The sequence below is a fragment of the Lampris incognitus genome, chromosome 11 (genome assembly GCF_029633865.1).
Source record: "Lampris incognitus isolate fLamInc1 chromosome 11, fLamInc1.hap2, whole genome shotgun sequence".
Lineage (NCBI taxonomy): Eukaryota > Metazoa > Chordata > Actinopteri > Lampriformes > Lampridae > Lampris > Lampris incognitus.
Window position 1 is genome coordinate 37122606 of NC_079221.1, and position 16765 is coordinate 37139370.

General features: G+C 46.0%; 1 protein-coding gene across 2 annotated transcripts in view; it reads left to right on the plus strand.

Moving 5' to 3' along the window:
• The window catches only part of vwa8 (von Willebrand factor A domain containing 8), a 70010-nt gene that overhangs the window by 19072 nt on the left and 34173 nt on the right, over positions 1-16765 (plus strand). For both annotated transcript variants that reach the window (XM_056289261.1, XM_056289262.1), the window contains exons 13-21: positions 2614-2774; positions 3182-3295; positions 7997-8192; positions 8432-8509; positions 8676-8791; positions 9322-9416; positions 9691-9797; positions 11879-11950; positions 13143-13219. In XM_056289261.1, coding sequence (XP_056145236.1) covers positions 2614-2774; positions 3182-3295; positions 7997-8192; positions 8432-8509; positions 8676-8791; positions 9322-9416; positions 9691-9797; positions 11879-11950; positions 13143-13219 — 1016 coding nt within the window. The remainder of the gene's footprint in view (positions 1-2613; positions 2775-3181; positions 3296-7996; positions 8193-8431; positions 8510-8675; positions 8792-9321; positions 9417-9690; positions 9798-11878; positions 11951-13142; positions 13220-16765) is intronic.

Sequence of the window (16765 nt, forward strand, 5' to 3'; positions counted from 1 at the left end):
ACTGTCCAAGAAAACGAACACAGGATGACTGTTGGATCTGCCAGTCTGCGTGGGCTAGCAGTTAGCTTAACCTGCCCTGCTTCCGCGTCCTGTCAGACCGCCCTCGGTGTTTCCTCCTTGGGCGTAGCTCCAGCAGGGCCATGATCCCTGGACCCATACAACGCAGCAGACCAAGCTGTCCCAGCCGATCTAGCGCCAGCTCTCCCAGCCATCAAACAGAGACACAAACTTAGACGCTGACGTGGACAAAGACACTGCATGGATGGTTCTGGGTGAGGCCACCACAAACGCAAGTTCGCGTCGCCATCTTCCCACGCCGATACTGGGTGAGGCCGTTGCAAACATGAATTCGTGCCGCCATCTCCCCACATTTGGACCACAACACTGACATTCCAGAGTTTGTGACGTTTGGTTTCATGAAGGAGGGGTCGGCCCCTTGACAAGTCCACCAGTAGTAGCGAGCGAGGGAGACTAACCAAGCACAGTGGAGGAGTAGATTCTGACCAGTGGAACCTCCTTAAATAGAAGTCCTTTCATCTGAGGAGAATGGTCTTTTATTTTGCCAGGAAGATCCCCCGTCTTATCACATTCCTCTATAACAACAGGAAGATGTAACATGCATTACCTGACTTAACTCAAGAAGAATCAGCTTCTTTCAAGTCGTAGGTACTTCCCCTGCTTGATTTGCTGTGGAGTCTACAATCAATTTGCCATACACAATTCCCTGAATTCGATCAAAACATGGCTTTATTATTTGCCATAGTTTAATGTATAGAGTCATGCCGGTTTCATCTTGTGTGTTAAATGATCCTGCATCTCACTTGTGTGTCTGAAGTTGTAGTGGGATAGGGTTTTGGTTTGGCTAAAAGACCCCGCATCTGGCTTTCATCACAGATACCTAGGCCTCTGGCCTCATGTCAGACATGGGATTGCCACCAACTGGGCTGTCTAGAGAGCAAGGGTGTGCATGTGTGTGAATGAGTGTAAATTTTAAAAGCCATAAACCTCCCCGCCTACCTGCACGCATGTGTCTGTGTGCGCGTGCGTGTGTTTGTGTGTGCATGAATCTGTGGAATGCAGTTGGCTGGGTGAAGACCGTGCAGGAAATGAGTTCCCTGTGTCTGTATGTGTGCTGTAGGCTTATGTATTAATGCATCATACTGTAGCTATTCTTAGCAGGCTTAGGTCAAGGGTTACTTGTGCTTCGGGAATTGTGGAATCCTGTTTCAGGCAACTCATCTTGTCAGCAATGAAAATCCCATTTTGAGAAAACCAAGTGACATTTAAGACTGGAGAGGAGTCTAATATATATCAGTTTGTGTGTGTGTGTGTGTGTGTGTGTGTGTGTGTGTGTGTGTGTGTGTGTGTGTGTGTGTGTTCGTCTGTCTTCCCACTCATATCCTTCTGTGGAAAAGGGTCTGTAATTCTCTTAAGAGCACATTCCTCTCCAACAATGAATGTCTGATTGCATTTTTCTTGGCCTCTCCCTTTGGCAGGATTGGGAAATAAAATAATCATTCTTATGTCATGGAAAATGAAAGTGTTATTAATTCAGAATAGGGTTTTCCCTGACTAAGGAAAATCCTACAAGTGATATTTAAGGCTGAAGAGGAGTCGTGTGTGTGTGTGTGTGTGTGTGTGTGTGTGTGTGTGTGTGTGTGCATGCGTGTGTGTGTGTGTGTGTGTGTGTGTGTGTGTGTGTGTGTGTGTGTGTGTGTGTGTAAAAGTAAAGATGCTCAGGTAAAAGTAAAGATGCTCACCTCAAGTTCCCACAGTCAAATGTTCCTCTCTATTTGGACCTGATGTAATAACGACCAAGAAAAGCAACCTTTTTTTTGTTTTCATATATATATTGGTAATATATGAAAAATTGCAACACATCGCAATAATGTAGTCCAGCCCGACCTTTTTTTCCAAGCCCTGTATAAAAAAATGACTCAACATTTACGGGAGCGATTATTGAAGAGGGAGTGCTCTGATGTTAACAAGATCCATGACCTTGGTGGGTGCATCTGAAAAAGGGACTCGCCTGGGAAAACTTGATGGCTTAAAGAAAGGAGCTAATCATCAATGCTTGAGAATTTTGAAATCCAGAAAATTCCAGGATTTCAGTCTGAAAGAGGCTTGAGACAAACACACAGACAGGCAGACAGACCTATCCATGGAGTCAGCAATAGATTTGGAGCTGGAATCAAACTCAGGATGCCACGATCCATCCTGAGCTTGCACGGTACACACTTATCTGGTTTAGCCACCAGGACGCCCCGGAAACGCAGTTTTAGATTTCAGGGAAATGTCATTGAGCCGCTCAAGTGATTGCTTTATCTGTTTTCCCTCTGCAGTGGCGAAAACACTGGCTAACTGAACTTACTCCCTTTCCTGTTTCTTAGCGATGTTTCTGTTGTTGAAAATCGTCCTGTCGTCCACATTTCCTTTCACTCATTCCCTCTCTCATCTCCCTCTGCCTCCTCATCCCTACTCTCTCCATATCCTTTTCCCTCCTTTTCTTCATCTCCTCCATCCCTCCCTCCAATTGCCTCCTGTCTCTCAACTCTATTCCTTCCTGTGTGTATCCTGCTTTCTATCTACCCTCCTTAACTCTTTTCCCTCAAGGACATGACGGCCAGGGACCTGCTGCAGCAGAGATACACCCTCCCTAATGGGGACACAGCATGGAGGGCCTCTCCGCTGGTCACTGCCGCCCAGGAGGGCAAGCTGCTCCTGCTGGACGGCATACACAGAGTTAACCTTGGAACCCTGGCTGTACTCTCCAGGTAAACTCACACACACACACACACACACACACACACACACACACACACACACACACACACACACACACACACACACACACACACACACACACACACACACACTGCAATGTGATATCTTCTCATGGAGTGCATTAAATCCCCTGAACCCTAAATTTGATGCCAAACTCTTACCATTACCTGCGTCATTCTGACCTAGCCTACACCTACGAGTAACTCTACATGCTCTGCCTTGTTAAAAGTCAGCTTTCACAAGTAAAGCCAGCGACGGACAGGGCCTTCATTTGTTTTGAAATGTCCTCATATCTTGTTTCTGGGACTCAAATTAAAAGATTTTGTAAATGTAAGGTGCATAAATGTGTACATAAGAAATACACACACAGTCTCATTCCACTGTACGTTATGTCAAGGTTGCTCCACGACCGGGAGTTGGCTCTCTATGATGGGACCAGGTTGTTAAGGTGGGACAGATACCAGGCCTTGAAAGAGCAACTGCAGTTTACCGACCTGCAACTTCAGGAAAGGTAAACATATGAACACACACACGCAGGAAAGGTAAACATATGAACACACACACACACACACACACACACACACACACACACACACACACACACACACACACACACACACACACACACACACACACACATACACACCCTCTCTGGAGGCTACTACTGGCTGTGTGTAATTTGATACAATTGTGTATCAGTACCTCCATCTGTAAATCAGTAAGGCATGACTTCTTCCATCACTTCCAGTGTGTGTGTGTGTGTGTGTGTGTGTGTGTGTGTGTGTGTGTGTGTGTGTGTGTGTGTGTGTGTGTGTGTGTGTGTGTGTGGTGTAGTGGCCCCCAGGTTAAGTCAGGTCAAGTGAATTTTATTTGTATAGCCCATTATCAAAAGTTACAAATTTGCCTCAGTGGGCTTTACAACAACACAACATCCTGTCCTTAGACCCTTGCATTGGAGAAGGAACAACTCTAAAAAATCCGTTAACAGGGAGAATAAATAGGAAGAAGCCTCAGGGAGAGCAACAGAGGAGGGATATCTCTCCAAAGATGGACAGATGTGCAATGGATGTTGTGTTTACAGAATTTACAGAATACAACATTGAAAGAGGAACAGAATTATAATGGACTTATAAGATATATGAAGAGTAAGATTTGGAGGATGCCAAGCATCGTCCAGATGCCACCGTAACAGCCTAGGACCCAAGCCACACGACCGTGTAGGCCTGACAGGAGGACAGACTACACATGCACACAGGGGAGACTCACATCACACCATTCACATACACGGGAAAAGAGACAAGACAAAACATTAGTCACACATCGGAGTGAGAGAAGGATATAACATTGAAACAGGACAACAAAATTATATGGATTGATAAGATATATAAAAAATGTGATGAGAATGCCAGTCACGCAATCACCATCACCATGGAGACCTGGCAGGAGGACAGACTACACATGCACACAGGGGACACTCACATCACACCATTCACATACATGGGAGAAGAGACGAAAAAACTGTCACACATCGGAACGAGAGACGGATATCATTGAAACAGGATATGAATTTATGAGATATATTAAAAAAAAGGTTCTGGTTTTGATTTTCTTTCCAGTATTGGTTATTTATACAAGATTGCAGTCCTCTCTCAAACCCAGCTCTCTGCTCTGACAAACACATACAAACACACATACACACGCACACAACTCCATTACGAAAGTGTGAGACAGATCAGTGAAGTAGTGACACAATTTACTAGGTGATAATGAAGTCTGCATGAGGACCAAGCTGATGACAGCTGATGCTGATGACAAAGACCAACTCCCTCATGTCTAATTAATGTAACTGTGGGCCAGTTACAGGACAAATGCATGTGTGCACATGTACACATACACACAAATACACTCTCCATCAGATACATAGTAAGAGATACATGCGCGCACACACACATACACACACACACACACACACACACACACACACACACACACACACACACACACACACTGCAGCAGACAGGTTATTGTTGTATACACTGATGAGCCAAAACATTATGACCACCTGCCTAATATGCTGTTGGTCCTCCATTTGCCGCCAAAACAGTGCCAACCCACTGAAGCATGGACTCTACAAGACCCCTGAAGGTGTCCTGTAGTATCTCGCACCAAAACATTAGCAACAGATCCTTCAAGTCCTGTAAGTTGGAGCCACCATGGATCAGATTTGTCAGTCCAGCACATTCCACAGATGCTCAGTTGGTTTGAGATCTTGAGAATTTGGAGGCCAGGGCAACACCTCGAACACTTCATCATGTCCCTCAAACCATTCCCGAACAATGTGTGCAGTGTAGCAGGGTGCATTATCCTGCTGAAAGAGGCCACTGCCATCAGGGAATACCGTTGCCATGAAGGGTTGTACCTGGTCTGCAACGATGTTTAGATAGGTGGCACGTGTCAAATTGACATCCACATGAATGGCCGGACCTGGGGTTTCCCAGCAGAACATATCCCAGAGCATTACGCTCCCTCCATCAGCTTGTCATCTTCCCACAGTGCATCCTGGTGCCATCACTCCCCCAGGTAAACAGCGCACATGTACACCGTCATTTACGTGATCGAAAAGATAACGGGAATCGGACCAAGCGAACTTCTTCCACTGCTCCAAAGTCCAGTTCCGATGCTTGCATGCCCATTGCATGTGTTGTTGACGGTTGACAGGGGTCATCATGGGCATTCTGACCAGTCTGTGCTACGCAGCCCTGTACGCAGCAGGGCGTGATGCACTGTGTTTTGTGATACATTCCTCCCGTAACCATCATTAAAATATTCTGTGTCTTACGCTGTCACTACCTGGGTTCCCTGGCACAGAGACATGGACAGATTGTAAATGAGGGCGCAGCAGCCCATTTATTAAAACAATGGGGCATCCGGGTAGCATAGCGGCCTATTCCATTGCCTACCAACACGGGGATCCGTGGTTCAAATCCCTGTGTTACCTCCGGCTTGGTCGGGCGTCCCTACAGACACAATTGGCCGTATCTGTGGGTGGGAAGCCAGATGTGGGTGTGTCCTGATCGCTGCACTAGCGCCTTCTCTGGTTGGTTGGGGCACCTGGTCGGGGGGGAGGGGGAACTGGGGGGAATAGCATGATCCTCCCACGCACTACGTCCCCCTGGTGAAACTCCTCACTGTCAGGTGAAAAGAAGCGGCTGGCGATGCCACATGTATCGGAGGAGGCATGTGGTAGTCTGCAACCCTCCCTGGATCGACAGAGGGGTGGAGCAGTGACTGGGACGGCTCGGAAGAGTGGGGTAATTGGCCAGATACAAAAATCTCTTCAGTCTGGCCTCTTCATTTGGGGTGTGGGGTCAGTTTTTCTGTCCTGAGTTAATTACACCAACTCGGAGCAGCTGGTGCACCCCACTCTGCCACAGAGAGCTGCTGTCGGTTCGGACCAGACGGGATAGCCTTCATTGCTCTCGCCCATCGATGAACCTTGAGGACCCAACACCCTGTCGCTGGTTTGTGGTTTGTCCCTCCTTGGACCACTGTCAGTAGGTACTCACCACTGCTGATCGGGAACACCCCCCAGGCCTTGCCGTTTCAGAGATGCTCTGACCCAGTCGTCTGGCCATAACAATTTAGCCCTTGTTGAAGTCACTCAGGTCTTAATTCCTGCATCCAACATGTAGACTACAAGAGCTGATTGTTCACTTACCATCTAATCTACCCAGACCTTGACCTGTGGCCTTGTTTGGAGATGATCAGCGCTAATCGGTTCAAATGTGAGTGGTCATAATGTTTTGGCTTGTCAGTACATATGTGAGAGAGGTCGTGAGCGTTTTACAAATTTGTTTTTGTGTCAAGTGTGGAAACCACACAGATGTGGTCCCCGGCTCCACAGGAATACAATGACTACATTCAGTATCACCATCATAACAGGAAGCGAGAGAAAGAAAGAGAAAGGGACGAGGAAAGAGAGAGAGGGAGCAGAGAGAAAGCAAACCCAGGGAAAATGTGTTCCAGGCAAACTATGATGTGGCTGGAAAAACAACTCTCCAGTCCTTTCAGCCAGTGTTGTCCAAAGGTGCTGGACGCAGTTGTCCCCTCTGGGAGTCGATGCCGAAGCCAAGACTTTAACAACTTTATAGGTGCAGCATTTCGATTCAGGACATACAACAGTGACCTTGACATCCACAAAAGTGTATATAAACTTGACACTCATTAAATGAACACAGCCTTCTTTATGAGCACATGCACAAAACACTTGAATGCAAGTTCATGCAGTGTGTGTTTGTGTGTGTGTGTGTGTGTGTGTGTGTGCGCATGCAGGGATTTGTGTGTGTGCACGTGTGTGTGTATTTGAGCGTGTGCATATGTGTACGTCTTCAAACCCCACCTAGGCTGGCAGGAAGGATGTTTGTGGCGGGGCGTCTGGGCTGAAATAAACCCACTTCCTCTTCCTCCGCTCCTGCGGCTGAGACAAAATGTGTGTGTGTGTGTGTGTGTGTGTGTGTGTGTGTTTGTTTGTGTGTATCCACCAGTGTTTCCCAGTGCTTTACAGCGCAGGTTTTGGCTGTAATTCTCCCATTCATGGCTGATGATCCAGACCAACACTTATGGTCCTCAGTATACCCCATGCAGACCTGACTAGCCAATGACAGTTAGGGAGAGAATCAACAAGTTGCTAGGCAACAGAACATGAGTTGTGTGTGTGTGTGTGTGTGTGTGTGTGTGTGTGTGTGTGTGTGTGTGTGTGTGTGTGTGTGTGTGTGTGTCAGTGTTGGTGTCTGGGTGGAGCAGTGGAAATGGACTCTGCTGTCTTCTTGAATCACAGGGCAACACTGCCAGCTGTCAAAAGTGGTTGTAGAGCCTCTGACATAGATCGTGCAGGACACACACATACACATGTGGTAAACATCTACAGAAGACATGAGAAAACCAATAACTACATCAGAAGATTTTCCTGATTAGCACACCTTGAAGTAATGAGGACCAGCCAATATGTGAAATTAGTTGGTGTAGTGACCGGGTAGAATTAAAACCTTCCTACTCTTGGCACTCCATGACATATGGTTGCCAGTGGCTGATCTACTGGGATGCATACCGACAGATCTTCACAGCCATTTGTGTGTGTGTGTGTGTGTGTGTGTGTGTGTGTGTGTGTGTGTGTGTGTGTGTGTGTGTGTGTGAACCCGTTTCTGTGTACCAGGTCCATCTTCCCCATCCACCCATCTTTTAGGGTTCTGGCCCTGGCGGAGCCCCCTGTGGTGGGGACAGGTAATGGCAGCAGCAGCAGTAGTGGTGGTGCCCAACAGTGGCTGGGTCCTGAGGTGCTGACAATGTTCCTCTATCATACTGTAACACCGCTGGCCAGAGCAGAGGAGATCAGCCTCATACAGGGACTGGTGAGAGATATGGACATGCAAAATATAGTTGTATTTTTATTTATTTTTTAAACGAGTATATTTCATTAATGGGAGACCATTGCAGACTGCAGACCTCACACACCAAGATGATAATATGCTGTTCCACCACACTGTTCTCATCTGCTTCACTCTACAAGCCTTCCAAACTAACAAGCCTCTTCATATGTGTCCACTCTCTCAAACCGCCCACCCCTCCAACCCACCCCCCATCTTCCCAGACTCCCCATGTTCCTACAGAATCAGTGGAGCAGTTGCTGCATCTCACACACAGCCTACGCAAGACAAACGACCCCACGGTAAATATATTTGTGTGTGTGTGTGTGTGTGTGTGTGTGTGTGTGTGTGTGTGTGTGTGTGTGTGTGTGTGTGTGTGTGTGTGTGCATGCACTTGAGTGTACCAACCACTTGGTGTGTGTGTGTGTGTGTGTGTGTGTGTGTGTGTGTGTGTGTGTGTGTCCTCAGGCCCAGTCTCTGGCCTCATCTCTCTCCACAAGACAGCTGTTGAGGATATGTCGCCGTCTCTCTCAGTACCCTGAGGAGAGCATCGCTCATGCTGTCAACAAGGCCTGCCTTTCCAGGTACACACAAACACACACACACACACACACACACACACACACATACACACTAGGGCTGGGTATCACCAATTGATTTCCCAAAAAGATTCAGTTCCGATTCACAAGGTCCCAATTTGATTCAATTTCCATTTCGGTTCGATTCCATACTGATTCAGTTAGGAATATTTCAGTTACAGTACCAATTTTGTTTGGATATGAAAGAGATTCTCAGAGAAGTAAAACTGTAACTTGAACAAGGAACCCTCTAAACTGGTGCATTATTAAAAATAGCCATGTTTACATTAAGAGTTGACTCCAAGCAAAGCAGTTTCCGGTCTGTAATTTCCATGTGTCTGTAGTTTCCATTTCACATGTCAACAGGGGGAGAAAAAAAACATTAAAAGATCAATTCAGGGATTTAATGAATCGCTAGTCAGATTGTTATGGTAAAGATTAATATGAATCGGGAAAATGATTAATTGAACCCAGCCCCAAAAAACACACACACACATACAAATTGTCACACTTAGTATATATGTATGTGTGTCAAGGTTCCTGCCCAGCCTAGCCCGCGCCTCTCTCCAGAAGAATATGACCAACTGCTCTATCCAGGAAACACCAGAACCTGCTGAACTCAACCACAGCTGTGAGTGGCAAAGTCATCTAGACATCTACACTGGAATCATGCCATTTAGACTGCTGATGCTTCAGTACTTCCCCATAGCAACTACATTTCCAGCCAGCAGATAGCATATTGGCAATCGCTCAGCAAGAAATATTAAAGTGCTCATTGATACAACAGACATTCAAAAGCTCTCAAGCCCTCTGAATCACAGCTCTTCTTCTTGTGAAATAAGGCCTTGCTGAATAACATACACGGATAGATTAATAACCCCCACACCTTCCACCTGTTTCTCAAGGTACAATTGAGGATGGCATGTTGACTATTGGCAGTGTGTCCTCTCCGGTCTACAAACCCAGTGAGAAAATGAAGGTTCCTAATGTGCTCTTTTACGATAACTCACAGGTAATAAATAACACGAAATATCTGCATGACTCACATTTAGATATTCTGAATGACATGTCCCTATGGAAATGACCTTTTTCTTGACATGGAATATGAAGACAAAACAAAATAATTTTACCATAACTCAAGATATTTTTAAAATTTTGCACATAGAGGCAGGCTTTATCATCTCAGAGCCAAACATTATTTGAGTGCCATCAGTGTAGTGAGCACATGCATAACCAATGACATTCTGCATATCATATATAGCTCATTCATTTGAGCTCAACAGAGGTCACGCTCCAGTGAAAGTTGAGCCCTGACTTCCTCAGGTCTCTGCTCTTCCCTCTGATTGTTATTATTGGTGTTATTCTCCCCCACTCGCATAGCGTGAAGTTGTTTGAACATATCTGTCTGATTTGGCTCTGGAGCTGAAAAATTTCCCTAGGCAAGACTCCTTACTGTTCCTGCTAGTGTCCCACTCACACACACACACACACACACACACACACACACACACACACACACACACACACACACACACACACACACACATCTCAGAGATGCTAATCTTGGTCAATGGCCCTGTCCTGTAATCTTTCCTGATGGAGTGTAATTCATCTCTAACTGCTCTGCACCAATGGTCTTCACAGAATAAGGAGCTAATCAGACCTCATTTCTGTTTTGTGTTGACTGATTAGACCGCAGTGATGATGAAAGCTCTGAGAGTCCCTGATTTGATTCAATTTATCCACACAGTAGTTCCATTATCTGTGAAAACACATAGCCCACTACCAGATAGGTTTTTTTATGTTATCAACAGACATGCAGTTGCAGGATGGATGGAGCACCTATAGAGAACTGCATCACAGGGCGCCTGGGTGGCGCGACAGTGTATTCCGTTCCCTACCAACACAGGGATCGCCGGTTTGAATCCCGGTGTTATCTCTGGCTTGGTTGGGCATCCCTACAGACACAATAGGCCGTGTCTGCGGGTGGGAAGCCGGATATGGGTATGTGTCCTGGTCACTGCACTAGCGCCTCCTCTGGTCGGTCAGGGCACCTATTCGGGGGGGAGGGGGAACTGGGGGGAATAGTGTGATCTTCCCACATGCTATGTCCCCCTGGCGAAACTCCTCATTGTCAGGTTAAAAGAAGCGACCAACAACTCCACATGTGTCAGAGGAGGCTTGTGGTAGTCTGCAGCCCTCTCTGGATCAGCAACCAGGACGGCTCGGAAGAGTGGGGTAATTGGCCGGATACAATTGGGGAGAAAAAAAAAGGGGGGGATCAAAAAAAAAAAGAGAGAGAACTGCATCACCTCTATGAATGCTGACGACACGATCATATTAATGTCTGATAAATGGGTCACTTATAGTGACAACATATAGTAAGTTGCTGGTTTTCATTATTTTTGACACTGGGTTCAGTAGAGCTCGTGTGTTTCCAAACTTGCACCTGTCGGCAGCCGGTAAGGGTGAGGCCTTGTTGAGACTGAAACCACAGTCCTCCAAGACTAGCCAGAACTGACAATCTGACATGCTGTGGCAATACTGATGAGACACTATAACCCAGATCTATCTGTCTCCTTCTCTCTCGCTCTCCCTCTCTCTCACCCTCTTTCGCCCCCCCCCCTATTTGTTCTGTCCTTTTTTATTTGTCTCCTGTGCTGGAGAATGAAATTAGAATGAAAGCATAGAGGAGATTAAGAAGGTGGAGAGACTTTTTTTGCCTGCCCCACTTTTGAGTGACCTGTTTTCTTTCACATGTTCTGAGAGGAAAGCCAGAAAAGAACATGGATGGAGAGAGGAAAAATTCTAAGAGACTGATGGAAAACGGTTACGTCTCAAAGATTGAGTATTGTGGCTGAAACTATTTGAGGCTAATCCAATAAAAAGAAAGAGGGATTTGTGCTTTCAAAAACCAAACATTTTCCTCCAAGACAAAGCAGTTATCTTCTAATAGGGGGTACGATGGAGTCTTTTAAAACCTGGGTCCTGTGCAACAGCCAGTAGGAGTACAGTAGGAGCTTTCATTGTCCATCTGACAGCATAAGTTAAACTGGTCAGTCCATGTCTGTTTATGTTGAAATGTCTCTGCAGCACATAATGGTTATGGAGGACATGTTGAAAGACTTCCTATTGGGAGAGCACCTGCTGCTGGTGGGAAACCAGGTGAGTGGTCTATCACAGGTCATTAAAAGTATCTTTCATTTCTTTCCATCCATCCATTATCCAAGCCACTTATTCCAATTAGGGTCGTGGGATGCTGGAGCCTATTCCAGCATTCACTGGGCGGCAGGCAGGGAGACACCCTGGACAGGCCGCCAGACCATCACAGGGCCAACACACACACACACACACTTTCACACCTAGGGACAATTTAGTACACCCGGTTCACCTGACCTACATGTCTTTGGACTGTGGGAGGAAACCGGAGAGCACCCGGAGGGAACCCAAATAAACACGGGGAGTACATGCAAACTCCAGACAGAGGACAACCTGAGATGACCCCCAAGGTTGGACAACCCCGAGGTTCGAACCCAGGACCTTCTTGCTGTGAGGCGACTGCGCTAACCTCTGTGCCACCGTGCCACCCTCTTTCATTTCCTGATTTATTAAAAAAAAATCTCCCTCTCTGTCTCGAGAGAGAAAACCTTATTGTGACCAGCCAGATGGTCTTGAGATCCATTATTATCACAAAAATGAAAATGACGGCCTGATTCGTTCAAGTAAAATAAGCACATGAAATCTGATTAGATGTCATGCGCCTGTTTGGATGTTATGTAAGGGAAACCAAACTTAGACTGATGAAAGCAGTGAAATAGGCCTACCTCTATGGTACAGTAATGCGTCTCTTCCACAGGGACATTCTGTGCCCTCCGCCTGGCCCTCAGGGGTTGGGGAAGGAAGAGTTGGGATATCAGGGAGGAGGGAGGCCATAAAGGAGTGGACATGATGTACTTGCACATGCGCGCGCGCGTGTGTGTGTGTGTGTATGTATTTATGTGTGTGACTGAGTGAGTGTCAGTGCGTGGGTGACACTTTGAGCTTTAGGAGCTGTCAGAGCAGTTCACCACAGGGTTGACACACAGGCTGCGAGACTCATCAGCCATCTTATAGAGGCTGGCTTTGTAGGGAGCCACAGGAAGTCCCACGGAGCACCCCCTGTCAAAACACAGTATCATCAAAACTATGGGGCACTTTCTATACTCCAGCTGGGGGCTGCCTCTCGAAGATGAAACCTTTCCTCTTATTTATCTTCCTGTACTTTGTCGTTTGAATGCGATTGGTATGTTGCAATCCACTGAGTTTAATTGTGTGTACTCTGATATTAATCATGTGATATTTTTTTTTCAATACACAGGGTGTAGGTAAGAATAAAATAGTCGATCGATTTCTTCACCTTCTGAACCGACCCAGGGAATACCTACAACTCCACAGGTGAGCAGAACCAAAACCCAGCATTGTCAAATTCACCACAGAACTGTCTACTATGATAACATTGGAAATCGTACACTGGTGTTTATCCCAGAGTTGGTTCCCAGCTCTGTAGATAGGGTTCTGAAATAGCATTTAGACAATATAACTCTAAAACAATGAAACTGATAGGACTGAAACTTGTAGGGGCTGCCCCTATATGGTAGTAAGAGAAACATGGCTTATCGTGCAACGTCAGAATATCCACAGAGGTGAGAATCAGACCTATCCAGATCGAAACAGCACCTGCAAGAGATCTTTTTTACTTGGCATACCAGATGTATATTCTTGTCATCATTGATGAGTCTCTTCTTTATTCTGCATCAGTGAAGCATTCTCAGAGACTCTCTGGGATTTGTACACCACATCCTTTTGTTGTGTTAGATACAAAATGAGGTTTCTCATTAGCAGACAGGGTTCCAAAACACGTAGGCTTTTCCAGTCTCATTGGCTGATTGTGCACTTTTGAGAGAAATGTGGTTAGTGGAATTACAAACAATTATCCCTGTATTTCACCCACCTGGAAACTAGATACTGTGACTTACTCTTTTTAACAGTGACATGCCATTTTCTTGCAGTCCAAAAAATGGGGTCATTTTTTATTGTGTGGATGTGCCTGCTATTGGGGTTTTGAGTGTGAGACAGACAAAACCAAATGATTCCTCATCCAGAGAGTAGAACAAAGAAACTCCATCGGATGTTGAGTGACATTTTTTCTCACAACCTCATCTGGTGTTACTTCTCTAGCTGTGGGTGTCAAAGACTATTTCAGTTCCTGAGAAACCAGGTCACCTTTTTTCCAGAATCAGGCCTTTGCAGATCCGCGTGAGGAAAGCTTCACATATAGAGTCAAATGTTAGCAAGGACTTCTATAAGTACACACATCCAATCGCTGTTCAGGAAAATTAGGTCTGGGTAGATTGTGTAGCCATAGCTCAATCTGTGTGACCTGTAAGTAATGATGCTGTTGAACATCAATCCATCCTTCCATCCGTTATAAAAACTGCATATCCGAATTCAGGTCACAGGATGCTTGAGCCTATCCCAGCAGTCATTGGGCGGCAGGTGGGGAGACACCCTGGACAGGCCGCCAGTCCATCACAGGGCCGACACACATTCACACCTAGGGACAATTTAGTAAAGCCGATTCACCTGACCTACATGTCTTTGGACTGAGGGAAGAAACCGGAGCACCCGGGGGAAACTCACGCAGACATGGGGAGAACATGCAAACTCCACACAGAGGACGACCCAGGACAACCCCCAAGGTTGGACTACCCTGGGGTTCGAACCCAGGACCTTCTTGCTGTGAGGCAACAGCGCCAACCACTGGCGCCACTGTGCCGCCTGGCTGTTGAACATTGCTTAGATTAATACAAGGCAGTGATTGGAACTCATACTGACCCTGGCAATTATGAGGCAATAACAAGTATTAAAGGGGCATACCGGTGGTTTAGCCCATTTACTACAAATGGGATATACTTTACATTACTCCCAACCATTTTCCAAAGCATACAATCACGTACCATCCCAAGTGCCATTGGTTTCCACTAATTTCCATACTGTATGAAAGTCAACTTGTAGCGAATGACTTGAAACTTCTTTTAGATAAGTACTCTATCACAGTGAAAATTCTGTCAACGTAATTTTTTTTCAAAGTTATGCTACTGTTTTAAAAAAGTGCAGCTGAAAGCACAGATTGAAGACTGTAAAAAGTCTTCAGGTGGTGCATTCCAGTGTGTTCGGACACCAGAGTTTTAAAGTTAGATGCTGTACAACATTGTGTTCACAAGCTTGTAGATAAACGATAATAGTGTCAACATATCACAAAATCTCAAGCACCTTTCAAGTCTCTGCAAATTGATTTGCATACTGTACTGAAATGAATGGAAACCAGCAGCACTTCGGAAGGTAGGACAAACGCATTCAAAAATCTAAAACACGGGCGTCGGGGTAGCATAGTGGTCTATTCCATTGCCTGCCAACACAGGGATCACCGGTTCGAATCCCCTACAGACACAATTGGCCATGTTTGCGGGTGGGAAGCCGGATGTGGGTATGTGTCCTGGTCGCTGCACTAGCGCCTCCTCTGGTCGGTGGAGGCGTCTGTTCGGGAGAACTGGGGGGGAATAGTGTGATCCTCCCACGCGCTACGTCCCCCTGGCGAAACTCCTCACTGTCAGGTGAAAAGAAGCAGCTGGCGACTCACATGTATAGGAAGAAGCATTTGGTTGTCTGCGGTCCTCCCCGGCTCAGCAGAGGAGGTGAAGCAGTGACCGGGACGACTTGGAGGAGTGGAGTAATTTGCCAAGTACAATTGGAGAGAAAAAAATCATGTCTACCCCCCCCCCCCCAAAAAAAAACAAACCTAAAAGACGACGGCATACTTTGGAAAACGGAAGGGATTCTTGTATAGTATACGCCATTTGTAGTTAATGGGCTAAAACATGCAAAAACACTGGTATGTCCCTTTAAACTGTTTCTGATAGGGACTCTATGAAGAGAGACAGAAGACAAACATCCAGAATGTGAAACCAGGATAAAGCAAACTGCTCACGGCTCCACTGAAACCCTTTATAGCTGAGGGAGCGAGTACAGAGAGGATCATCCTCTCTGTGCAATCATACCTCCATCTCAGATTCAGTCTTGTTTGGAGAGGAAGATCTGTTGATACCCATATGCTAGAGAGAGGCACAGTGAAAGATAAAAACTAATAACCGTACTTAAGCCTGTACATTCAACAGTGCTCTCGGTCAAACATCTGCAGTCGCACGGGCAGCCCTGATTCCCCCTGTCGATACGCAGGAGTCCGTGCGTGATTTCCTATTTCCTCAAAGTCTTGCGAAAGTCAAAGTGGGAGGGGAGCATGAATGTGGCCTGGTTAGCGGTTAATATTAGAGCAAAGGCATGCAGATCTGCGAGTGTGGCTTCTGGGAGTCTCTGATGGCAGGCCTACTGAGATGAGGCTCAGGGAGATGAGAGAAATGCAGCCAGCCGTGGAGGAAACTAGGACAGCCTGTGGGTTACACTGTGGGATTTTTAGAGGGGGGGGGGGGGGGTTAAGAGAGAGAGAGGGAGGGATAATATTGGAGATCCACAGGGGATTGAAGTCTGTGAGGAGAATCCTTCGATCATATATTACATCTGTTGGCCTGTAAACCTCAGTGTTATATATATAGAACTACACACTTGTATGTGTGCATGTGTTTGTTTATGTGTGCATGCATATGTGCCTATGCACACGTCACTGTTAAAAAAAAAAGAATATTAATTTCAAAGTCTTCCTTGAGATACTAAATGTTTTTTTCATAGACCAAAGTAATCCACATGCCCTTCTTAACAAAGTTTTTGGTACCATGTGGAATCCTTGCAATCAATCTGCTTATCAGAAAAAATATTTTTACAACATTCAGCCTGAGGAAGTGAATAATTTGCTTGTGAAATTTTCCAGTGAAATGGTAGTTATGTCCAAATTTAACTATAGTTGGCGCAATTTGTAGCTGAAAAGGA